Raw genomic sequence first — 27723 nt, forward strand, 5'->3', positions numbered from 1 at the left:
TGGCCAATGCACTTTATTCAAATAATTCTAATCACGGAATTGAGTCATCGCATGGTTATTTTACACGAGCTAATATTACCAATGATGTTTAATTATAATACAGGAAAAGGACATTTCTAGGCAGTGTGAAACCTATAATATGAATTTATACAGATCTAACACTTATTTTAAAATATGGAACGGTCCAGAGAAAAGGCTCTTGACTTGAGATGAGAACCATCACTGCAGAGATGTTCAGTCATTGATATATTCCAAGAAAATACAGATAGAACCCATGATGTGATTTTACTACATGTGCAACGTCTTCCATTTATTCATTAACAATGGACTTTAGAAGTTCACAACCAACCTAATGTTCACACCTTTAACTGTGCACACGTGAATTACTACTCGTGGAGTGTTGCAATCATTTTATTTAAGCACATTTCATAAAACAAAAGTAAAAGGGGTCTCACTGATAACAGAACGCAAATAGTCACTTGAATATCTAGGTCCATTGGGTGACTGGTTTCTTGTAAAATAAAGAAATGCTATGAAGTGGATAAAAAAACAAAATGTTTGACTTGAGGTCAAAAAAAGCAAAATCATCTTTATATATATATATTACTGTAGGGGCTATAGTCAATGCAAGGCACCACAGGAGGAGAGGACTCCACAAAAAGACAAGTCTTTAAAAAAGAAAGGTAAAAATGTCAGTAAAAAGTGAGGTGTCTCTCTAACAGTCTGGAAATGCCGGGATAGGAGACATGAGGGACTGAGGGGCTAGCAACAGGAGGTCAGGGTCTGATGATGGTGCTGGGTTTAAGTCTCTGTGCTACAGGGATGACATCTTTTTGTAGGCAAACTCAGAAGTTATCTTCACCATGGGTTCCCTTCGCCAATATTCAATGGAATTTGTTTGCATTGGGTTTTAGTTAAATTACGAAAATAAGCTTTGTAGCAAACAAAGGCTTGTGATATTAACACATTGTGCTCAACAAGATGATCTCAAAAATGTAACCACACAGGCAATTAATATAAGACATAACGGTAAGTACATAACTGATTCAAAATCAGAGGTTTATTTATATTTCAGAACAAAATGTGAAACCCTCTAGGCTTATGCTGGCTAAAACCTTATTTTCTTCATAACTCCATATCCCTGTGGTAAGATGGAATCTGGTGAGGGAACCCATTGTGAACTCTTCCAAATTTGAGGACTACAACTTGTAGCACGATGCTGCACTCCCTCTTTAGATGGGCTCTGGTTTGAGCTTTTCAGCGAGGAAGTCGTTGACAAACTGCTCCACCACAACTGGCGTGATCTCCTCGACGTCCCGAACGTACTTGGCACGGGCAGACATGTCCAGGATTGTGAGCAGAGGTGCTGCTTCTGGCAGATTTGTGTAGTCCCGCAGGGAGTCACTCATGTCATCCTATGGTGACAAACACACAAAATAATGTACCAGTAGTATAGTTAAACCTCATACAATGTTAGATTTGGCACTCTATGCAAACCATAATGCAAAGCAAACACTGGACACCTACAGAGAACCCCAACCCCCAAACAAATCAGTTACCATTTACTTTTAGTGAAGAAAATTGGGACAGCAACCCTTATAAGATTAGTTCATAAATTAAAAAACCACAAGGCACAATCTCATTAATACACAGTTCTAAAAAATAATGTAGAAGCCTTTCTTCTCTATATGCCTGCAGGCAGCGTGCCCAGAGAGCATGGCCTCCATCATACGCCCCACTGTGGGGGAAGAGGACCTCCATCAAACGCCCCACTGTGGGGGAAGAGGAACCAGGATAGATATGGCCCCAAAATAGAACTGAGCAGAGTAGTGCATACGGTATACGATACGTACATGGTAAAATACTGTGACACCTACCTCCTTTAGGGCTTTTCAAAAGGATTACCTAGCCGTGGTCAGTCCTGATGCTTTGTCACCTTTTAACAATTTAGGACTACAAGCCCAGTAATCAAACAAACTACAGGAGACAAGTACCCCAGTAATCAAACAAACTACAGGAGACAAGTACGCACGCGCACACACACACACACACACACACACAGCATTCAATTTCGGTACATCACACACACAGTACGTACATACTGCATACAATCTCGGTACATCAGACAGGGAGGCTACAAACGTCAAATCCGCTCAAATGGAAGGGCCATTAATTATAGACAGAAATAGGAGCTGGCATACTGGGTGATAATTAAGATCTTTTTCATGTAGTACTTTTGAAAGTAGCGTTTCTGCCATTGCAGTACTGCATTACTTTCAGTTAAACATCTGTAAGTAAGTAAGTAGGCAGGATTTCATGTGTTGATTTTTCTGAGGTCACACGTTTCACCATTGTCACGCCTCGTGTCTCCCATCGTCGGAGGCGGTTTCTTGCTTCCTCATGACAGGATGACCTGATTTCCTCTCAGCTAAGCTCTCGGGCTCAAGAAGATTGAAGATTAATTTCATGTGGGAAAAGAGTAGCTAAAAATCCATAACTAGCCAAAACAGGCCAGGGGGTGGCACTGCACCAACTGTTTGGATGTCTCCTTAAAGCGGTTTTGGTTTTCCACTGTTAAGATTGTACCGCCATCTGATTTATGCACCAACATGTATTCATAAACATGGTTAATAATTAAAGAAAAGAAGAAGCAATAAATCAATTTCATTTGATTTTAATTTTGTGGGTTATTCAACTCTCAAGCAAGATCTCCTCTCACGTCGTGTTGTGAAGTGATTCCTGCGTAGTGATATTTAAATATGCAGCTGTTCTTTCTATCCTATATTTAGATGAAACCACACAATCACCTCTCAGATCTCTCAGAATATCGACATTACTGCTCCCTAAAAAGTATGGCAACACAAAGTTTGTTCATCAACGTACGTAAAACATAAATAAAAATACAAACATTTTAATAGAGGAAACATACTCTGGCATTTCCACTTCTGTTCTGAATCTGTCAAATTCATCTACACAATCTATGTTGTCCACGATACAAGCCCTCTATTTGTGTCTCCTCCAGTCATCTCGATTCTCCATACATCTGGTTAGCTGGTTTGTACAATGAACCAAATATAATATCCAATATGAACTTTAATTATTGCAATTTTAATTATACTTTTATATTGGATATGGATACATTTTCACCGGACAAAAGCATACAGCCTTTAACCACCCTATAGCCTATATGTACTGTGTTTTACAATGAATAGTGAAAATATCCCATCTACAAGCTGCACCGCATTGTGAGCTTGTAGATATGCTATTTTCAATTTGCTTTAAAGATTTTGATAATTTATGCACATTTTCAGCTATAATGACATGGCCAAAATGGTAGTTAAAAATCCGTCATCTGGGCAGGGGAAAGGAACCACAAAAAAGGAGAAATTCCACAATCTATCACCAAGGCTCTTTCCAGGGTCTCAGATATGAGAAGATGTAATCTCTGCGTCTGTCTTCTCCTCTGTTGGAAGTAATGCATCTTCTTTTGTGCGGCTGCTATGCTTGTGTAAACTGCTTCTCATGAGGTGCAATGGCTACGTTCATTCCAAAGGCCCCCGCCCTCTCCCAGCCTGGCCTGGAAAAAAAAGACAAAGGGGCCTTGCTGCTGTGGCCTGCAGTCACAGCTGTGATAAGGCTTGGCCTCTGTTTACCGCGTGGGACCTGCTGTGCCATGTCAGGGTTATTCTACGGGCGGCTGCCTATCGTAGCACTATGGCATTTCACACTCACAGAATACAGCCATCTGATAAGGACTGCAGTGATAATTATAACAAAGCCCCCATTGGCCAGGGGGATAGTTAGTAGCATCCATTTGATTGGACCAGCCAGCGTATCCAAAGGAGTTTTCACCATTGTGAAATCCAACAATAAAACCAACAGCAATGTGATTGGCTGAGCACTGATATGATAGGTTGGACCTATCAGTCTGTCTCACTAGGAGACTTAAGCCTAATTCTTTGTCTGTACTCTGTAGTTAGTAGTACAAGAGTGTCACTTGCAGATTGATAAAGTACTGATAAACTGAGTGAGAATGTTGCAATGTGACTTATTCTAGGTAAGCGCAATTGTTGTGCGATGAGTATAAATTAAGCGGTTTGACTGAAAAGCCTTAAAATCACTGAAGGATACAATAAATTATGATTTACAGTGAAGAGGAACTATTGAATTAAGAGGTAATAATTGCATTGTTCAGTATGTCCATGATGATGAGTTCATGCCTCCCTTTTATAGTTTGTCATCACCGTGAAATACAACTATATATTCAACAAATCCATCAAATCCACGTCCGTCTTACACACATTCTTCCCTTCAATTGTACGTTGATTTGTACAAATAAAAGTACAATTTCTCTTGTGTGGAACATAAATAACTGCTGGCAAGGCCAGCCGGTCTGACTCGCAGAGCTGCGTGTGTGTATGCAACCTTTGCCCCTCAGGGTCAGAGGGATCATTCTAGTTCTATTATTGTTGGACGAGACTTCTTGGTAACAGGCATCATGGCCACAAATCAGTTCAGTTCATTATGTGAATGTATAATATGAGAAACCTCTGTGTGCAGGAGTCAACATTCTACCCGCAGGATATAATGACTAACCATGTTGGTTTTATACAACCCCATGTTGTTTTGTATCGATAAATCAGTCTACAACCGTGTACGCTGTCGCGGGTTTTCTGAATTTGACGGGCAACATTTCAAGCAGAGTAACGAGATCCTCTGTCTTCTCCTCTGGCCAGGCTCCCCCGCACGGGGTGCCAACATACTGCCGTCTCTTGGACACTAAACCCAGCAGCTGGCCAGGGTGCATGTGAACACCAGGCCTCTGCCAGGGTGCATGTGAACACCAGGCCTCTGCCAGGGTGCATGTGAACACCAGGCCTCTGCCAGGGTGCATGTGAACACCAGGCCACGGTCAAGAAGGCTGTAACGTCAGTCTTTGATGGGGAGAACCCAAGGCCTGTGGCGGGAAAGAATATCTGACAGCGAGCCCGGTCTTAAAAAGTGATTTCAAAGACAGTTGACCCACATGACACGGAATTACACCTGGGCTATGTAAAACAAATCCTGCCTTACCACATGTGGTAGAAAGTAATAAGGGTAAGAGATCCACAGCACTACTGCTGACCTTTCAGCTCAATGTGTTTTCGAGGCATTTACAAGTGTGGTGGTATGCTTACTTGTAATTTGCCGTGGAGAAATCAACATTCAAAAATGCGTATTAAACAACGAGTGTAACGGCTTTGTCTCAACTGCTGTTTGTCCATCTGGTAGGGGATTATACTCGGTCTGGCTACAGCGGTGACATTTCAAGGCTGACATCAGAGTGGAACAGCTTCGGGACTGCCATGCGCAGGGTCAGACAGTTAGCACATGTGTAAACCCCCATGGCCTGAAACCTAAGCCTTGGCTTTTGCGTGTGACATGAGAAACCAGCACTGTCCTCCCCAGTGCACCAGGCAAAGAGAATGGGGAGAGGGGAAGCTTGAGGGTGGGGAGTGGGCAGGCAGGCAGAGAAGTGGTAATCTGTCAATTATGGCTGCTATTGCTGCTAACTCCACTGGCTCTGGAAAGGTCGACGAGCAAAAAAACAAAATAGAAAAAGTTATGAAAACTCTAAGTTCCCTCCCACGGTTGACAGAGGAAGATAAAGGAAAAGATGGGAGATTTGGTGCAAGGGCGCAGAGCAAGTCTAGTACTGGCAACCTCTGGCTGATTTTATCATGAGACAGGCCCCCTGCTGAATTCTGGGTATTAGGTTGTACAGTATCAAGTGCCTCACAAAAAAGGGCCCTGCTAAGTTTATAATTTCAAACACTGTCATGGTTTGGAGTACCGCTCTTAAAAGAACATTATAGCCTACGATATGATATAACTGGAGCAGATGGCATGTCGCACAAAAACATGCCACTGACCATTCATGGACACTCAAACATGCTCCATGTCACACAAGAATGCAAAACTACTTGCAAGCCAACTGTACAACTGTGCTGTACTGTCCAGAGAGGCATATATCTTACCTCTCCAGCCACAAAGAACAGAAGTGGTATCTCCTCCTCTTTAGCTTTATACTTGGCCATGAGCTTCTCTGCAATTGGCTGAATCAACTCCTTTGCTGGCTCCAGCTCCCCTTCTTCCTCTGCGTCTGCATAAACCAGAGAAAATGTCAAACTATGTGAGGGCTACAAGAAGAGAACGAAGAAAAGAGGTCATGTACTGTAGGAGTGCAAGATGTGCAGATTAATAAAAGGAGACCACAGTAAAGGTTATGAGGTGAAGCAAAGGCGTGTAGACAGCTGATGGAGAGATAAAAAGAGCCAGATGGTCTCCAACTGTCCCGTCCAATCTGATGTCTAGGATGGCATGAACATATGAAGGCATCACCGTGCACTCAAATGCTTTCATCTGAATTTGATGTATTTATTGTCTTATCATGTGTGACTGCTCCCTTGTCCAACCACTTTGATGTAAGCCCCTTAGCAGAATAACAGGCATTAAAAACAGATTACATGTTTATGTAGTGTAGAGTGTAGACATTTGTGCGTTCACAAATCCACTTGGTCAATGATACTCAAGAAGTGGTCTGCGGACCCCAGAGGTCCCCAGCAATGTCCCCACTTAAACCTTAATTGATACCTTCACAAATGTTTAAATCTACTGAAAATAATTGGTTTGTGCTAGAATTCTGGGGAAAATCACACAACAAATATAATTATTCACTTATGGGGGTCCTTGGCAGTGTGTCAATCTTTTTTCCCAATGTGGGTCTGTGGTCTAATACATATCAATTTGGAAGTATTTTACAGGAATATGTTTCACTGCACTAGCTATTGCTTTTCTGTTAGTGATGAAGAGAAGTAATATTTTTCCAAGGTTCCTGGATCCAGCTCAATATTCCATACACTCTGACATTCAATCTGCTTCACATTAATACAACTCATTCATCCTTGAGGAAAGCAAGGCAGGACCCCATGCAGAGAGCAGCGCTGTGGAGAACAGGGTCCAATGCATGCCCATCTACTCACCCACAAAGAGCACGAGGCAAGGCCCCTCGTGTAGCTGCACAGCGTTGGACTCGCTGAGTTCGAGGACGGGCCGAGGATGCCAAGGAAACAGCCGGCACTCCGGGTCATTCAGCACCTCCACGCGGCCCTGTCGCGTGATCATGTGACCTTCTGTGTCCAACAAAATCAGGGTGGGAATGCCTGGGGACGCAGAGTCAAAAGACACAGTCACACTCGTGTGAAGCGAGGGACGTGTTTGTTTAAAGAGCTCTAAACAAACGTTAAAAAGTCCATAGACTTTGCTGACATATGATGCCATTTCAAAAGCCAGACATTGCAGGGGAGCCGTGGATGATGGATGGAGAAAGGAAAGAAAGTGAGAGAAACAGAGAGGGTGTCATGGTGTCATCCTCTCTTTATTTTTCCTCCATTACTGGGTCAGAGTACAGTTGGTTCCCTCCCACACTGAGTTTATTTGTGTCATGGAGAGACAACATGAAGCCTTAAGGCAGTGACCAGCTCTCTGTGCGCTCACCTCCACCGTGTCTGCTACTGGAAGAGTTGGATTTTTTTTAAACGGCTGAACATTTTCAGTCCTGCCATGTTTCCCATTGCAATCTACCATATCACAAACTTGCACACAGCAACACGCAGTGTGCATTTGTCGAAGAGGAAAATGAGAATGTGTGTGCGAGCAATTGTTTAGTGTGCATGTATGTTTTATGCATTTATTTGTGTTTGTATGCCGCATGGTCTAAAGAGATGGGAGCTGGCATGAATAGCATGGATGGTTTTCAATGTGTGTGCGTGTGGTTGGGGGGGGGGGGGGGGGGTGGTATTGACTCGTCCTGGGTGAATTCCACACATTCCATTCAGGAGAGGCAAAGAGCCAGCACACTAACTGTATCCACACTCCTTTATGCAGATGGAGGGAATCAGAGAGAAAGATAGGGGATAGGGGGAGAGAGAGTGAGAGACAAACAGAGAGAGAGAGAGAGAGAGAGAGAGAAACAGACAGGCACAGAGGGAGCAAAACAGCCCTTTTGCGGAGAGCAGAACCGTAAACTTGATTACCAGTTCACATTCCGCTGGCTGCAGTGCTATCTGTTCACTGTTCCCTGTCCAGTGCAGTAACTGCCTGCCATTGTTCCTTTTCTGTACGTGACATTATTAAGAGAGACAGACAATCATCTAGTCTTTCATCCTCTAATTCTCTCTCTCAGCATCTGAAGCTCGTGCTCACACACACACGCACCGAGAAGGGGGAGATCTGTAACGTACCTTGTATTCCATACAGTCTGTTGAGCCGTGACCGTCGAGCTTCATCTGAATACGGTACTGCCAACCAAGGCATTTCACTGAAGTACTGCTTAAATGACTCCTCTGACCTGTAGATGTTGGGACAGCACAAAACAAGAGGCGGGTGAATGGAAGATGTTCGTGCGTGCGTGTCAATGACAGACATGCACGCTACGGGAGTAAGAGTAGAGCGACGTGGAAGAAGAGAGCCTCCACGCTGCCACAAGGACTCTTACCTGTCAGCGCTGACAAACACAATCTCAAACTTCTGTCCGGACTCCTTTACAGTTCGATACGATTCCACCAACACCCGGGTCAAACTGCGGCATGGAGGGCACTATAGCCGAGATGGAGAGAAGCGCTCCATCAACATGTGTGCCATTATATCATTATTGCATGGCATTGGGCATTCTCACTGAATGTTGGAGCAATGAATTATCTCTTCGGGCATTTTAGTTTGACCTACTGCAGTGATAGGCGAATTAGTTAAGTACTGTATATCTCTGTGTGCGTATGATGTAGGTGTATGAATGACACAGGGGGGGGGGGGGGGGGTGGAGAACAAATTATGATACTACACAGCAAAATTCTCTGTTAACATCTATCTTTTTGTAACTCAGAGAGTACAATGTACACTACGTACACTACATTTGGGAGGTAATGTGTCCCTCCCAGGTAGGCGCAGTCTGTCAATGTGAACACAGAGAGGATGACTGATAGCTGCGGTGGCTGCTGAGACCTCCACTGCCCTGGGCATTTCCTGGCTCTCTCATCTCGATAGAAACTGGGAAGACTCCTTTTGTATATCCAGCTGCATTTAGATACTACTCCCTCTTATCCCTCTCCCCATAGCTCAGAGCTATTTATTGTTGTTCAGTGTGCGTGAATGTGTGCTGTCTGTGAGAGTCCAGCCCAGCTGGGGGAGTAATGCTTCAGCTGCTGGTATTAACATGACATCACTCTGCCAGGGCAGAGGTGGAAAGAGGAAAACAACCTGGCAAGTCTAGCAAAAAAAGAAAAGCACAATGATGCTGATTACACAATGTCACAAAATAGTGATTCTTGTTTGGAGTAACATGTAAGTGTAAGTTTAGCAAATCGTAATTGTTTTTTTAAATGTTGATTTTAAGCATTGCTATGTTCAGTAATACCCCATTTCTCAAGCTAGTAAACAGAAAATACATTTTCTCCAATTAGGAGAGACAAGTCATACAGGATATGAAAGTGAAATTGATGAAACAAAAACATTTGCAGACAAAATTGGAACTGGAACACTATCAAATTGGAGCTTATTACATGGGTTCTCTCTCCTGATTGGATTAAATTGTGATCCACCTGAAAAAAGTAATTTCTGTTTACTAAAGAACTGGAGGGTTACAATTATACAACTATACACTGGCAGAGGGTCTGCCTTGAGATTGGATTGGACGTGTCTCTGTCTGGCTCTCAGCATCAAGGGTTGGACAGGACCTGCGACATAGCCTACTATAGTGTCATGTCCAGGGGGTGTATGTGACTACGTTTGTACTGTACATCAAGCTACCTCACACTACGGAAACAGTACAGTAGGCTGCTGACCTACGGACCAGGGACCACATAGATAAAATGCACAAGCCAATTAAATGCCTCGATACTGAGAAAATGAGTGGTACCGGAAAGAAAGATCAGGAAGATCAATTTAAAATCAAAACCATTTTTGGTCTCAGCCAACACTCCCCACTCGCAGGTAGTACAGTGCACATCGAAAAGTAATTGATAGAAAACAACCTGTGATATGTCTTCTTTTATATTCCTGAACCGATTATATGACAAAGGTCTCAATTGTTCATAAATAATATTTGTTATGAGCTGGTCCAGCCTGCTCCATTCACTGCCATGTATTCATTGCACTTCCGGTGTGAGTTTGGCTCCCATGGAAGTGTCCATGAAAGTGTCATGGCCCAGTCACGTGACCACTTCTCTTCCTTCTCAAAGCTTCCTTGGACTACATGTCATCTCAGTAAGACAGCCCTCCCACTATATCCACAAGGAGGAGCAGTGCACCAAAGCATTATGGGAATTGTTGTCCAGGAAGGAAGTGAGCCCAGTGTCCATGACATCATGGGCACTTTGAAATACAAAAATATCTAAAAACACATATTACCCACATAAAAACCACTGGAAAGTGTTTCTTCTCTCCCAAACATCATTAAAATAAGATCTGGTTGCAAAAGGGGTGAAGTGTCCCTTTAAGAAGTTAAATTAAAATTGATTCATGTTTTGCTTTAATGGCCAACTTGTTGTGCTGTATTGTTTGCAGTAGAGAAATTATGGTAACTACAACAGTGGAAGCCAGGCATTTTTGGGGGGCTAATCGATAATGTTCATAATGTATTTCATAACTTATTTTTTAACCTCGACTTGTAATGAGTTACTTTTAAATGTAACATTTGTCAAGGGCCTTCTTGGTATCCTGACCTTTCTTTTTAGGTCCCTAAAACACGTCCTTAAGTGGTGTCAAAGCCCGGTGCTGGTATTTCATGCTTGTAACATTTTCTCGACAGTGGATAGATAGATTTAGGCTGGTAAAGCTTGGCAGAAAGTGGTGTCAAAATACTGCAAATACAATGTATGCTGTCTTCTTTTCTTTCTTTACGTATCTGTCCACAGATTTGGAGGCTGAGCTGTCGCCATGTGCCATGCTCATGAAGGGTTGGCAGTGTGCTCTGGCAGCTGTATGGAGTGGCAGGCTTCAGCAGCAGCAACAGCAGCTTGTGCTGTATCTCATCAGGAACAGCTCACCAGCAATATCCTGGGGTGCATACTTAGTTTATGACTAGTTTAGACTAGTCATTGCTTAGACATGGGTTAAGGTTAGGTTTAGGTGTGCTGACCCCGTGGGAGGTTAGATTTAGGGTGAGAGTTTGACATTTTTTGTAGTTGTAGAACTAATGACTAGTCTAAACCAAAAAACTGTCATATCCTGAGCCTCCCATGCATCACTGAGCCACAACTTCAAGTTTGCAGACTTTGCACTGTATTAGCAGGCACAGGCACAGCACAGGCAGAGACAATACAATACAGCCTGATGCTGCCAGGGAGTGGTGACTGATGTCAGCTTTCAAGGTTGAGACCGGCATGACTAACCGCCGTTAATGTACACATGAAACACAATGGAGGCTCTCCTCCTTCCACTGTCCCTCTGGGCCCCCACATCCTTTTTTATCAGTTCCACCGACCATTTTGCCCTTTCCTGCTGTGCCCTGCTGCACTGCCCTCACTCTCTCACAGAGGCCTTGGTTTGTTTTGATAGAGCTTACATCACAGGATATGCGGAGGTCTACAAAGCTAAAGGGAGGGTCATTTTTGCCTACCCCCCCCATCCTGCCCTCTTCCACTACTTCTCATACTCACCCAGTGTGCTGAGAAGTACACGCCCACATAGTGACCCTCCAGGGAGCTGCTGTCTGTTGTCTGCCTGTTGTTCCTGAGCAGAGGGCCGGCCACCACCTCCGCAAATGGCTTTGGCCCCCAGGGGAACTCCAGGCCTGTCAAGGGTGCCCAAAAGGAGTAAGGATGACGTCGGAAATGGGAGGATGGCGGTGAGGAGAAGAAAGCACAGAAAACAACCATGTGTTAGATTAGTGGACCCTTGAGTTAAGCTTTTTCTGATTAACAAAATGTTTATTCAGAACTGGAGATCGTCTCTGTCACGGCTACTGGACTTTGAATAAAATCATGTTTGTACATATGCATGCTGTTACATTCAGAGGCTCTTCTATAGCTGGTGTCATCTGCTTTTGTAAATGCACCCGCACTCTGGTGCACAGCAGATGTAAAATGTGGGTTTAATGGTGAACGTGAGCAATGTTTCCTAACTGTAAATACATTCCCCTCACTTTCTTTCACCAGCATCTTCCCTAGTAGTCATGAATAAAATATGACTGGCTCATAAAGACCTTTTTATGTGAATTCCCTTTTTGTAGTGCTTCATTAGGCAGGAATGACACGTGGTTGTAAAAAGTGCACTATCAGTATCACACTACAAGAGAGAATGTTCTGGAACATCATCCAGCACAAGCCCCCAGACCGGCCGCGCCACCCTACTGGCCAAAGCTGGAATTGCATGCTTATGCATGTAGCACGAGCAAAAGAGTGCGCAGCTGGGGTGTAACCATGGGTTTAACACAGAGCGCTCATTCATGGATCGATTCAGGTGCGTTCAGGCGAGTTAGTAGAGCGTTCTTCCGGGTACTTCAAACGCCAGTGAGCAACTTCCAATGGCTTAGGGTTGACGAGTACAGCATCTTGCAATGGGTCTAGTCCACAAGATTTGATACACCACCAAGATACCCATGTACCTGTCTAAATACTTCCTTAATGTCAACGAAGTCCACACCCACAACACCAGAGGGAGTTCAACAAAAAATGTGCAACCCAGATTTGGCCCAAACAAGGGACTAAATTAATTTCGCTCCTATGCCACCAAAATGTGGAACGCCCTACTACCAAAGACATGCAAATCCCTTGACTCCTTCAAAACCGCTCTCAAAGGGCACCTACGGACCAGTTAACAGTTTTGTATTGAGTTGTGCTTGAAATGTACTGTAATTCTTCAATCTGTTAATAAATACTTCAATCAATCATGGCTGTCAATGTTGCCATGCCAATGTTGCCATAAGCTATTTTGGGGTTGTTTTTCTATAAAATAGTTGTAATTCTTGTAAATATTGGAAATTGTGGGTTGCTTTTTGGGGGGGGGGGGGGGGGTAGCTCTTGTATTCTAACAAGAGGCTGACGAGCCTGCGGCGCACTCACGTCTAACGCTACACGTCCGTGTTGTTGTTTCTCCGTGAATACTGTGTGTGTGTGTGTGTTACAGCAGGGGTTCTCAACGTTTTTGGATGGGGACCCGCGGAAATGTTTTGGCCATGTCTCGCGACCCCTGCCCCGCCCCCTCCACACCCCCAATACAAATTGACCGCTACAATAACCTTAATAATCGAGAAAATACATCATAAATAAATACTGAAACCAGATATAATGATAAAGGAAAGTTTATGCATGTGTACTATGTAACTTGTAAACTCTTAATTTAAAAAAAAAAAATAATAATAAAAATAAACTTAAAAACAAAAACTGGGGACCCCCCCAAATAATTTGGTCACCCCCTGAGGGGGCACGACCCCCAGCTTGAGAACCCCTATGTTACAGTAAAAGCGAGAAAAACTGAACAGGGTGCCTGTTTTTAAGGCGTAGATCTAAACACAAATCTTGTACGGAGGACCTTGGCACAAAATACTTTCAGATGTAATGGGGATCCACGACCAAAAATCATATTAATTTGACGGGAACAGATTTTAGAAACAACTCCTACAGTACAGCGCTCTGTTCTTTTGCAACACAATCAGTCACTTTGCACCCTTTGCCATTTATGGAGGAGATTAATGCACCCACATCAAGGCTACATTTAATGAATCATTGGGATAATAATGTTAGACTCAGACTGGGACATCAGTCACAGACAGCTCTCATGTGAAATCCATTCCCACTCACTGCTCACTGCTAGCAGGGATATGCTCGTCTCTCCCTCTTCACATGACTAATGAGGCTTTCTTATGTTGGCAAAACAAGGTCTTAAGAGCAGGATGTAAAAAAGATATTGGGATACGTTAGCCACAGATGACATTCTCTCTACAAGAATGGAATGCAAGTACGCTCTCGCTAACTGGCTGTCTCCACTTTAAAGCGCAACAAATTATAGGTTTGTATAGCTGTGGGAGTCAGACATGGACAGTGTATAATATGCATGCAATAACAGCAGTACAGTAGCATTCACACAGACATACAGTACGTACATTCTCTGTTAAATGATGCAGCACTGCAATACCTCCACAGAGATATTTAGACCACCAGTGAACCACATGGGAATGGCTGTGTGTGTGTGTGTGTGTGTGTGTGTGTGTGTGTGTGTGTGCGTGCGTGCGTGCGTGCGTGCGTGCGTGCGTGCGTGCGACGTGCGTGCAAAACAGAGAGACAGAAACAGATGGAGAACGAGAGAAAAAGAGAGAGGCATGAGGGAGAGAGTGACTGAAAAGAGATACAGAAAGAGAGGAAGAAAGAGAAGTCCCTTTCTCTGTCGTTCCATTTCAGAGAACAAGGCAGTAAGAGAGAGACTGTACAGGTACAGGCTTTAGTTTAGACATACTACTGGTCCGACTGTCATTAGACCGACAACCTACCTCAAACCCTAACCTATCCCTAACCACAAGCACGGGAGCAGCATATGTTCGACCGCATGTCCGACCGTTGTTTCCGCAGGTCGGTCCGCTGGTGTGTCTAATCTGCGTGTGCACAGTACATGTGTACAAGTGTACAAGTGTACAATGACAGAAAAACAGCATGTGTAATATACACAGTAAGAAAACGTATCCTCTAATATACAAATGGAAAGTTTGAGCTCACATACAGTTCAGAACCCAAAGTCATTAGCTACGTCATGCCTAACCTGCCCTTCTAATAATGAATTGCATTTTTATAGCGCTTTTCCAAGTGCTCAAAGCGCTTTACAATGGTTAATTCATTCATACATTGGGAGGTGAAGCGGCGAACAGTCGACGCCAGCGTCCTCACTTCCCACATTCACACACCAATGGTGGCAAGCTCACACCGACCAACTCATTGGAGGCAATGTAGGGTTTAGTGTCTTGCCCAAGGACACTTCGACATATGGCCAGGAGGAGCCGGGATTCGAACCGCCGACCCAGGGATCATTGGACGACCTGCTCTACCTCCTGAGCCACAGCCGCCCCTTCTACCCACTGCACTCAGCCCCTCATACGTCAGTAAAAAAAAAGAAGGTAGGCAGGCAGGGGTTCCAAGCAACTGGGTATATGAAGACATTGCGGGTTGCCACATTTGCTTTTCTAAGTAAAAAAAAAAAGGTATCACACTCCCGCCATTTCCTTCTTCCCATCTGCGACCTGTGGTGCTAGAGGTGAAGGTCGCGAAATGGACCGAACTTCTAGTGTACATACAATTGACTCAAAATCCAAGATAAGTGACAACTTGGGACTGGGAGCATTCACTGGCTTCAATAGGGGATCCGTAAGGCTATTTTTGAGTGGTGCAACAACTCCAAGGAACAGCAATGTCCTAACCTATGTTTAGAGTACCAGTAGGGGGCAAAAGTGGCGCTGTTGTGCCAGAAACAGAGAGAGAGAGAGAGAGACAGAGAGGCAGGGGTAGAGGAGAGTTGCACCACTCAGTTCACTCAGATTTTTTATTGTTTGGTTGGAATTACAGCTGGGTTAAGGTTAGGTTAAGGGTTAAGGTATGAACATTAAACTGTGTGTGTGTGTGTGTGTGTGTGTGTGTGGCTGCAGTTGCTGCTGAGCTCACCTTTAGGGTCATCTCTGACGACCAGTAAACCATTCCGACACACCACCTTCCCCGTGGCCACGTCCACAAACACCAGAGATGGGATACTGGTCACTTTGTACTTGTTCCATAACTTCATCTGCAGGAGAGCAAGACAGAGGGAGTTAGTGGGATGGTCCATTCCAGGCATACTCAATTAGAAATGCTGAAGGTCCACAAATAATCATTAAATAAGACCATGGTCCGGTCCCATGCGCACGCAAAAGAAATGCGGAGCCCCGTGTGGCTGCCCCTCTCACACCCCCCCACAATCGCCTATGCTAGGATTACATTAGATAATTGACACTGGGTGAAAAAATGGGTTGCAAAATCGTGGGATATAAAAAACGTTTTTCTGAAAACTTTTATACCGCGTTTTTAGAATCGGCCTCAGGTCTAACTGGGTCTAACTGGCTAAGAATGCATTCTAGTATGTAGCCACAACAAAGTGGAACGCTACCAACATTAGAATTTCGGTGGAGCCATGATTTTAGGTCCGCTTTACACTTTAATTGGACTTCAATGAATGTGTTCCACGGCCAACCATTCCCTACAGAGTTATAAACAGCGTACTCCTTGTGCGTGACATCTTCCACGTGTCTTATCCTAAGCCCCCCCACCTCCTATTATGTAATCATGAATCATCAATAAAGTATTCAATCAATCAATTATATTAGTATAAAGAACCATCAATGCTTCAGCAATATCACATTTGTTAACGATAAAGAGAACGCACGACCCTGAAGAGTGCACGCACTGCACGGGATTTATTTGAAGGGTTAACTGTGATTCTCTCTGAAGTGCAAGAGGGACAAGGAATTGCACAGGCTGAATAAAACAGCAGAGTATTGAGGCCCTGCAATGAGGGCACCCAGCGCAGCGCTGCAGGGCTGATGTAACTTTAAAGAGGTTGGTCTTGGTGCAACATTCAAGGGGGGTACTTTGCCCCCTGCTGTGTCATGAATAAGAGCAAATGGGGAAAAAATGCAACCTGAACATCCAACATCCACACTTGACAAATTCTCCTGCAGTATACCGCTTCTGCTGCCAGCCTATACCACAGGCAGCATTTTTGCTTTATCCTTCCCATGTGAATAGCAGAATGAATTATTGCGGCATGTTGGAATGTGTGATATGCTTTGACAGGCATTTATGAGAGACCAACAGTCATAAATCTAATTATAGCATCTTCTGTACAACGTAACGGTATGAATACCGCCTCATAAAATGTAGAACACTCTTCTTTACAACCGCAGAAGTGTACACGGAGTGACACTATAAATAGAGAGCATGCTCAGTGTAGTGATCAGCATCAAAGGGCAGATGAAGCATTTCATATCTGAAACTCACTTTCCATATCATAGGGAAGAACCCTCCAATGGAAAAAAAGTATTTCCTGAAGAACATGATGATTGGAAGCATTATGCAAGGTTGCTGCATTACATTACTAGCAACAACTAGTACATTATTGTCTTGCAATTGTTGCTCTACTTCTTTCTTAAGGGCAATTCAACAGTAGTCGATGATGGACATCGGGCACTTATTATTCACTTCTTCGGCCCATCTGGTGCAGGAATTAGGAATGTATATCAGTGCACTATGGTATATGTAGCATTATGATTTAGGCTGTGAGAACAGAGCAGTAGTTCTTCCAAGACGTTGTGAGACAAATGAAGTGAGATCTGCTACCCATGGGGGCTCGATGGACCAAGCCTAGAGTGGGTTCAGTTACCTTTCAGCTCCGGGCTGAAGAGAACGTTTTGCTGCTCTTTTAATGAAAACAATGACTTCACTTCAGGAGCCATGGCTTTAAGATTCTGATGCACCGACTGAATCCAAGGGGTACTAGAAAGTTACACATATGTTTCACATAGTGAGATAACTGTTCCCTCTATACAGCGTAGCTAATGATGACTTGTGGGACATCAACAGGGTCAACCACAGGCCCTCTCTGGCTGCAGAGGTCAGACTGTCTGTCCCATGGAGAAGACAAACCGGAGCCTCTCGACTATGTTGGTCTGGAAGTCCCTCAAACGCAAGCTTCAGCCCCTGCCACGGTCAACAGTTTTACCATACGCTCCATGCTCTCCAAGGCCTCTGGAAAGTCAATCACTGCTTGCAAATTGATGGGGTTAGGGGCATTAGCTGTGACTGTCTGCATTAACTTGCACTACAGTGCATCTCAGTAGTGTAGCCATTTCACTTGGCTGTCTGTCATCCAACATGAAGGCTTGACTAAAGGTACTGGGAAGGTGAGTGAGATTGTTGACTTATGCTGCATTCACACGGTCAAACGATACAGTCTACAATAAATTTTCAATGGAAGCCAGTGAGATGAAGATACAAAGATACATTCAACGTTTCTAGCTGCTACAAAAGCTACAAAGCTACAAAAACGTTAAGCTGGTTTCAACTTCAGCTACAAGCATACAAAGATACAATATTTTTAGTATATTTTGCTGCCGAAACACGTCCATTGTCTTGTCAGAGGTAATGCACCATGTGAAAAGGACATTTATTGTGTCCTGGCATCTTTCAATGACTTGATCCAAAACCTGATGCGAAGACCAGGAACACACGGCAGAGATTGCAACTGGGATGGCAATACAAAAAGACTTAATCAAAAAAGAAACTACTTTGTTGTACGACGATATTGCAGACAAATAAAAAAAATTAGCAAGAATGGCCGATCAGATGCAATGCGAGCTTGTAGATCATCAATGATTTAAAACAACTTTAAATAATGACATCACATGCACAAAATGGGGGCTCCAAATTGTGTGGTTAACGGTTACATTTGTACTGTGTATTTTACGGCGCACTATTGGGTTCTGAGTGGTGTAATGAAGAAGGCTGCTGAAAGAGTAATCAGTGGTGTGGCAAATGCTGAGGCAGAAACAAATCCATCTCCTTTCACTAACTCAAGTCTAATGTGTCCCTGGCCTGAATTATGTCTGCCTGAGTTGGGCTGGCAAGCAGTACCATCAGTCTTGGTGTAGATTTGCCTGGAGCGCGTGCCACAGCTATCACAACTTTTCTGATTTCATGGCAGATGACTGGCCTGATGTTTACTGGGTGAAGAGTTACTTCACCCACATTTATTTACTCGCAGACTTCAAACTAATTTAGTCTCCATTGCTGAGGATTCTAATTCTGAATAGGTGGCCATGCAATACATTCACACTAAAGTCACTGTGCACTTACCTGGTGGGTTTTCAATAACATTCCTGCAGCTGGCTAGCTGTCTGAGCTAATTCAGTTACAAAACCGAAGACCTTTTCATGCATGAAGAGAGAGCTTTTTACCCTGTCTGCATGCATGCATGGCAGGATATTTTGGCAGGGATGCCAGGTTGAAATTGGTTAATGTTTCTCACACAAGGAACTTAACAAAACATTGGAGACAACCGATTAATTTGTTCCTTTCTAGAGAACTTTAGTAATCTTACACAGCAGTATACAGTATCCTTCCCTCCTCTATTGTCATCATTGTGAATACATGAGTATCTCATACCACTATGACTGTTTCAGCAAAACACAGTCTGTGGAAACCCACAGACTGTGTATTCTAGCATTATATATATAGACAATATAGATTATGACATGACAGGTCAAGATATGCTTGCTGAACAGCACATAAATCAACCCGTCACATCTGAGATGCACATTTAACGTTGTTCACATGGTCCTAGTCACATTTTTGTGGTCTGGTCAATCTTATGAGTCGAGTTGAACAAAGAATTGGTTTGTGCTGCACTATGTTCTACCCATCAAGGACAGATGTTTGTTGAAGTCAAAAGGAATGTATGACCTAACAGAATAGGAAGTGTGTATATATTAACTCTTTGCTGCAATGCACAAGAGCCCCTCTCTATTCATTATCACCACCAACAGGCAGGATGCTAAGCTATACACTAGTTATACAGTGGATTAACTGTGCTAATAACACCCACAGAGAGCCCACCAACTGTTCAGACACCAGGGAAATATGAAAATCCATACTAACAATCCATTTACTCTCCCAGGCACGCAGCCAGCCGCCAGCCTTGCACCATGCTTAGCGCTCAACATACTGATTGGATCACGCATGGTTGGATCACGCATGGTTCCCTTTTCCAGATCGAGGCAAGGCGAGGCGAGAGGGAAGCAGCCCACTGTGGGGCCACGAGATGAGAGTGTGTGTGTGTGTGTGTGTGTGTGTGTGTTATATCTAGCCCAATAGGCTTTGCTCCAATGAATCACGCTATCTGCATGCATCTCACACTGGAGACTGTAGTACTGAAAAGGCCCTCACTGCACTGATCAAAGCAGGATCTCAAAAATGCTGATTTGGTTGAGGTAGTTACCGGTAGATGTTTAGATGTAATCATGACTGCACAAATATTTAAATTTGTAATAATTGCTTATTAGATTGCCAAATTCATTCTGTGGTGTTACTGAACAGCAAGAATGGAAACAATTAACCTATCCGGAGTTAAAGGGCCACTTCACCCCTTTTGCAACCAGATGTTAATTGAATGGTGTTCAGGAGACAAGAAACCCTTTCCTGTGGTTTTTATGTGGGTAATGTGTGTTTTTAGATATTTTAGTATTTCAAAGTGTTTGTGATGTCTGGTCCATGGAGACACTGGTCTCACTTCCTTCCTGGACTACATGTCTCAGACAGCCCTCCCCCTATCCACAAGGTGGGGTGAGTGCAGCAAAGCATTATGGTAATTGTAGTAATCCAGCAGTGTCCATGACATCACAGACACTGAAATATCTAAAAACACATATTACCTACATAAAACCCCCAGGAAAGTGTTCCTTTCTCCTAACATTCAAATAAGATCTGGTTGTAAAAGGGGTGAAGTGGCCCTTTAATCCATATGTGGTGACCATTCCTTGTCTCACTTTATTAGCAAGGACAGTGCTTTACAAACCTTTGGTTTGAACGTGCAGTGCACTAGCATTTCAGCCGAATCATCCCACTTCAGCAGTACACACACACACTTAATTCTGTTGAGAGAACTAGAGTGGAGTCAACATGCTCCATTCACGGTAATTCACCTATAATTGTTCCAGCCGTATCCTCACACAGATCAGCTTTCACTGGGCTGGACCTTAGAATCTACCCTACACCTTTGGACTGCCACGACAGTCCAATACAAAAGAGGCCAGGTACCTCCCTGTTGTATCAGAGGAGGTAACCTTTCAGTAACCTTTCAATAGAATATGTAGGATAATCATAGGCTATCCTATGTTGAGGCTAAATTGTATTAAGCTCAATAGACAACTTAATTATGTCCACTGGGGGAATTCCCAGTGCCTCCTCATAGTCTTCCCATTCATGCAGTAAAGGGATTTACTGCCACTGTAAGACTAAGACTGAAGTCTTTGCTGTGTGCCTGCCCATCAAGTCAGTGAGCCTTGAGCTGGAGAAACAGGAAGCTAAAGTCATGTTGAGGTTTGATTTGATCAGATTTTATAGTTCAAACTGAGGCATATATTATAGGCCTAGAAGAGGGGCAAAAACATAATTAAATGCTTAAAAACGCAAAGGAGACCTAGTCCTTTGTTGCATACAATGGTCACATTGAAACTGGACCAATACATTTAGGCTGAAGCCATTTATCACCGTCCACATGAGGTGAGGTGTTTCTATGTCAGTGGTTCTTCGATTAAAAAAAATATCAGACCTACAAGCTCATAGAGCTATGAACTATGAACACTGACAATGATCTGCACCAATAATCAAAATAAATAATGTACTATGTGCCAAGCCTTTATAGTGCACATGCTTTGATTTTGAGAAAATCGGTATAATATAAGTATGCATTTCAATGTGTACGGGTCCCTGGCATGAAAGCGTCTTTGTGAGTAGTTGAGGCAGGCGGACATGCATGGTGACGTGTTTCCATGTTTGTATGAATGAAAGGTTTTTGTGTTTTTGTTTATATTTGCGTACTTGGTTGATAAAAGTCTGTAAGAGTCTAAATTGCTCAATTTACTTTGATAAAAATAATTCTCACATCAGAAACTGAAATAAAACCATATTCCGTCGTTTTTGGATGGATGGACGTTCTTGGCCGCTGAGAAGAAAGCAGACTCGTTCCCCTGCTATAGCCTCCAACTACAACTGTTGGCAGCGTCTCACGTGTTGTTACCTCCCGCCCCTGTTCCCTCCAGCTCACACACAAACCGCATCTTTTAGATGAAACCCTGGACTCTCAGCTCTTCCATCTCTGCTGGAAAACTGGTCAAGTCACTTGAACTTTCTGCGTTCCTGTAGCAGAATAATGCTCTCTCCACCACACACTCACACCGAGAACTGCAGAGTCACTCCTCATCTTCAGACCTAAGATTTCTGTCATCACTTGGCTATGCTCATAGTTTCCACTGTTCTTTATTTTATTTTATTGTCCATTTGTTTTTTTTTGTTTTTTATTACTGGTTTACCAGTGATTGTAGTGGAATGTTACTCTGTGTTACTCTTTCCCCTACTTCTTATTCTACCACTACCACTTATATTGTAAGCCTCTTCTTTGTGTCCGCTAAATGCCTCAAATCTGGATGTAAACACAGCAGGCCTCCCATTCCACTCTACTGAGCTCATTACCGAAACCGTCCGACACTATGCAACCTCTTTCATGGTGTCTAATATTAACTAAAAACTGGTTTCACATCAGTTCCCCCGTCTCTCAAATATATCATGTCGAAGCCATCGTTCATATAGTAAAATATTCATCGGCCAATCCATTTGGGCGGTGGCTCCTCCATGCAGACTGGTTAAATTGCTTTTTCAATGGAGGCCCCGTTGCCAAGGCAACCCCCCTCCCCCCCCCCCCCCAAAGTCAGGACATGTCACTGAGTGCCAGCCACATTGTGGGCTCTTAGTTAATAATTCAGTGATAAATTAACGTTTTTGTGTGGAAAACAGGTGCCAGAATGTCAGAGGGCTTAGGGGAATGGCTGGGTAGAAAGAGAGAGAAGCAAGAATGAAGGGCAAGAAATGGTCCAAGAGACCCAGAAGGGGCTGGGGGGGGGGGGGGGGGGGGGTCGCCTTCAGCCTTCTGTGGAGGCACAAAAGCTACTCTCTGAATGCAGGCTCTAAATCCAAACTTGGACTCTGTATAGCCGGACTCCAATGTGCACGTTTTTATTTAGTGGAGAATGCAGTGTAAAAGCAGGCGATTGTAAAGGAGTAAGAAGCCAGGGCTCAATAGGTATCTGCTGTATTGTCTCCCCACGGCATGGGTCGCCCCCGAGGCCTACATTCTGCCAAGGCCAAAGGTCATTACAGCAGGGGGTGCATTCTTCAGTCCCAGTGGCGTTAAGAACAATCCCGTTTGCCTCCCTGCCCCCACGGGTGGTTGCAACCCTCCGCTCTCTCTCCCTCCCTCCCTCTCTTTCTGCTCTCCCTTTCTCTCTCCAAGGCTGTTCTGTCTAGTCTAGTACGTTAAGACACTTGGCTATCAGCAGTAAACATGACATGAACACATGTTTGAAACTGGCTATATGAAAAAAGCTAAAAATATATTTACCCACACGACATGGGTAAATCATTAGACAAATGGATCTGCTGGAAGTTAAGCGGGGGGAAAATCCAAGTGAGAAATAATGATTTACCGTAGCACTGATGACTAGACAGACAACAGTAATCATGTCTGAACTCACTCCCATCATTACATATACAACCTGTGCCATCCTCCTCCTGCATTTCATCAAGTTGAGGCCTGCTTGGTCTAAGGCCCAAACCACACCAGCTGCAACTCCTTGCAACTACTCGCAACTCCTTGCAACAAAACAAACCACACCAAAGCAACTCCTTGTAACTACTCGCAACTCCTTGCAACAAAACAAATGGTTGCAAGTAGTTGTAACTTGCAAGTAGTTGCATGCTGCAAGGAGTTGCATGGCGACCCTCTGGTGTGGTGTTAGGGCTTAACAGAAATGGGAATGATACAGAGACAGGCGTGTGGGGTGAATGATACAGAGACATGCAGGTGGAGTGAATGATACAGAGACATGCGGGTGGGGTGCCAACCAGCCCTCTGTCAAATGGTCATCTTAGCCTAGGCATCCCTATTTTGGGCATATCATTATAGGTGAAAATGGACCAAAAATTACCAAAACTGAACTGATCTACATGAGGTTGTATAAAACAGGGCTTGAGTAGTTGACTGTATCCACTTCAAATGCATTTAGGTGTTTGCAATAAATATCAGACTCTTTCATGCACCAGCTGTATCTGGTACAGTAGGGAACGCATCATGGCATGTCAACACTCATGTTCTCAGAATGATCCAAAGCTATGCACCTACTCACCTTGTACATATGGCATTAAGACGTTGCAAGCATTTCACCTCCAATACTTCTATATTTAGGAAACTCTAACTCAGACAAGTACAAATTGCCAATATCCTATTGCAAAACAACATACATTGAAATAAGCCATACAGCAGAACGTGCACTGTGTTCCTTAGACATACTGTTAAATTAGATACATTTAGCACTGTATATGTCTGTTAAGTGTGTAGTAAATGTACAGTATGTAAATGTATCTGGCCTCTAGGCATCTGCTTGTTTCCAGGAGTGGGTGGGGAGGGGGGTAAGACGGTAAGACTGTCCCTTCCCTGTTGTGACCTCTATTTGACCTTGCATTTAACTCCCACCCCTCCCTCATGCTGGGATGGTGGGAAATCAGCCATATCTCCTGTTCTACTCTGTGATCCCACCTCAACGCCACATTAATATTTATAGAGAGAAAAGAAAGCACTTTAGAAAAGCACAGTTAATGCTTTTCAAAGTGGATGATCAGGGGAAAAGAAGAACACCCCCCCCCCCTCACTCCCCCACCCCACAACTTAACACTAATTAATCTTCATTATGGTAATGTAAAAGACTGCACACAGGCTATATTTTGCAAACTGGGCATTTTATAGTAAAGCCACTAAACTATTAGCCTAACAGATTGCCTTAAATGTCACAGGCCATGTTCAGAATAATTTAATACTGTGACAATGTTGAAATTGTGGAGATATACTGTAGTAGGCTATGCTTTGTTTACTATCTCCTAAAACAGTATATGATCCCACTATGTCTTCCATAGCTGGCAGGGCTCCTTGTAAAGCCTCATTTATACGTTCACGAATTTTCAACCTTGAAGATCACTTATTTTCAGTGAACAACCCTGTTTATGTAGTAGTAGTAGAGGAGAATATAAATTAAGACTTTAGTCACAGAATGGCACCTTCTGGAACTGCATCACAGGAGTCCAGTTCCTCACATACACACCAATACAGCCACACCTCAGTACAGTAGATGAATCCATGGAGGACTGCCCTGGGCGCAGCCATAGCCGAGGTGTCACATTAATCGCAGCTTGACACCTCAGCATTGATTGCTTACACCTGGCCTCTGCGCCGGAGGCTCACGACGCGTTGCATCGCAACACGTTGTGACTACACTTGATGACGACAGAGACGTGCAATTATCAAGCTTAAGGCCGTCTTTCCCCAAGGGAGGGGCTGTTGGAGCCTAGGACCGTTCTACCATTGCCTGGGCAAGATTGAGTTCCACAGTGACACTGGGTTACACTGTGACACTTTATATCCACCTATTAACCCATTTCCTCCTCTAGTCTTATGCTCATTAAAAGACACATCTGTTTTTCTGCTTGCTGCCTGGCTGCAGGCAGCAAGCATTCATGGGTTTATGGTTGGTTGCGCTCTTATCCCCCACATACTGTAGCCTGTCGTAATTCCCTTGCTTCTATCCTCTAGTCTACATTGTCTAGTGTCTACAGTACAACAGTGATTCTCAACTATTGTAATTTCAAGGATTTCTTGTTTCAAATGCAAAATCTGGTCTAATGCAAGGTCTATTTTGGTTCATAACAATCAATGATGGGGGCCCCTCACCACATTGAGAACCAGTGCTCCACAGTCCACACTGACTGTTGCCCCCGCGGCCCGACTACGGATAAGCGATTGAAGATGGATGGATGGATGGCTTGTCAATATCTGAAGCACATGAGGACACATACAGGGGAAACCATTTACTTGTACAATTTGTGGTAAAGTGCTCAAACTTCCCCTCCCCCTCCCCCCGCCTTATTCTTTTTCTTGGGAAAAATTACGATGTAAACTATGAACAAATTTTTTATTTCACCCACTTTTTCACTTGTGAAACTGTGATGGAACAATAAAGCTGATTCCGATTCTAAGTCGTCTGCAGTCTACACCAAATCTGCTCGCCAAAAATAGCTGACCTACAAGCTCACAATACAGCACGTTGTGAGATTGTAGATCGGATTTTTCGTCCCCCAGAATGTGGAAGCTGAGTTGAAGTGGTAAAAGCATACAAATGTCAATGGGCCTGGGTGTTATTTCTAGAGATCCAGCAAAACAAGTCAAATCATTCAACATTAGGCTGGTTTGGTTTTAGATTTTAATGAGACAGACCTCAAAGCACAGCATTTTGTCTGCCATAAAAGAGTGTGTGTGTGTGTGTGTGTGTGTGTGTGTGTGTGTGTGTGTGTGTGGGGGGAGAGGAATTGGCAGCATCATGACAGCAAGGTTATGTCTGATCAGAACAGTTGGTACGTTCTCCATGCTGCAAGTGCTATACTTAATTGGTTTCCTTCATCAAAAACTAGACATATTTTTCATACAGTGATTTTCTTAAATGGATAAATAAATGGTACAATAGTTTCACTTTTGTCATAAACCAAAGCATGTTAGGAGATAATAAAGTATATCTTTGGCAGAAAGGTTGTCCTATTGTACCAGAGGCATTTAATAGATCCGAGGCCAATAATAATACAATTGCATTTTGATTTTTGATAGTTATTTCGCCTGCGGTGTGTACAGACCTGAATGCATGTGGATGTACGGAAGGAGATGTAAAGGTACGCGCAACATCTGGATAAATGAGGACGTGCTGTATAGAGACGAGAGACGGCGAGGAGGCACTTAGCAGTGGTGCAGGCAACAGTAATAGGGATAAAGAGCAGACGTGTAAAGAGGAGCTGTTAGCACACAGAAGGACAGAGAGGCGTGAGAGGCCCACAGACAGCAGTGTCAGCTTTCAGGGTCACATCACCCAGGCTGACTGACAGGAGGATGGCCACGGCCCCGTCCTGCTGGGAGAGTCAAAGTTCAAGCCTTTAATATCCGAGCAGAACGCGCGTGGCCTTGATGACATCCATCCATCCACTAAACCTCCATACAACCTCAGAACCTCACTCAGGCTAGCACAGCCGGCGTCCACTCCAACAAAAACCCTTTACCACGGAAAACCTTTTCAATAAACGACGAAAGATCTATTACAACTCCATCCTCTAGTCTAGTCTAGACATGATTCTTTACACTTGAGCATGAGGCCATGGACCCCCATTTGATTGATATTTAGTCTGTTTGGTTAAATGTCTATACTCTCGGAGGGATAGACCCGTAAGGATTCAATTGGTTCCTAACTACAGCTCGCTCATCAAAGACCCCTGGGGGTCCCCAGACCCCACGTCGAAAACCACTGCTCTACACCAGTGGTTCCTAACCCTGGTCTTCTGGATGACTGGTTTAAATCCAAATGCCATGTTCCAAACCACTAGTGTGCTGTGTGCAAGACCTCTTTGCACACAGATGGATGCATGTGCCTGAAAACATAGTGCTGCACGATTCTTGCTCAAATGTGAATCTCGATTTTCCTCGCGCATCTGAGGTTGTGAGCATTGCTAACTTCAGCCCCAGAAATTGAATCCTGACAGCATAGATCTGAGGCCGCCTGCGGACGCAGGCCGAGGTCACAGCCCTCACTAAGCCTTGGCTTCCTACAGACCCTTCTGATATCTTATTTCAACAGCTCTGGGTCTTGCTGCAGTTGACGTATCCTCTGAATCAAATCCACCACACAAACCACCCACAAACCACTTGATTTCTATAAATATATTTTTGAAAATGTTCTTGGGAGAAATGTAATCCCCGTTTGGTTAGAGTTATCATGTTGAGGACTGGTTTAAATTAACAGCTCTGCACATGAGCTGA

General features: G+C 43.8%; 1 protein-coding gene across 2 annotated transcripts in view; it reads right to left on the reverse strand.

Annotated features, from left to right (window-relative positions):
* Positions 1-297: 297 nt before the first annotated feature.
* nxn (nucleoredoxin) overlaps positions 298-27723 on the reverse strand; it is a 59682-nt gene continuing 32256 nt past the window's right edge. For both annotated transcript variants that reach the window (XM_080772533.1, XM_080772534.1), the window contains exons 2-8: positions 15681-15798; positions 11694-11827; positions 8537-8637; positions 8283-8389; positions 7023-7202; positions 6018-6142; positions 298-1415 (exon numbers count right to left, since the gene is read on the reverse strand). In XM_080772533.1, coding sequence (XP_080628659.1) covers positions 1233-1415; positions 6018-6142; positions 7023-7202; positions 8283-8389; positions 8537-8637; positions 11694-11827; positions 15681-15798 — 948 coding nt within the window. In that variant the 3' untranslated portion in view covers positions 298-1232. The remainder of the gene's footprint in view (positions 1416-6017; positions 6143-7022; positions 7203-8282; positions 8390-8536; positions 8638-11693; positions 11828-15680; positions 15799-27723) is intronic.

Source organism: Protomyctophum bolini (assembly GCF_963924005.1).
Source record: "Protomyctophum bolini genome assembly, chromosome: 9".
NCBI classification, from domain to species: domain Eukaryota; kingdom Metazoa; phylum Chordata; class Actinopteri; order Myctophiformes; family Myctophidae; genus Protomyctophum; species Protomyctophum bolini.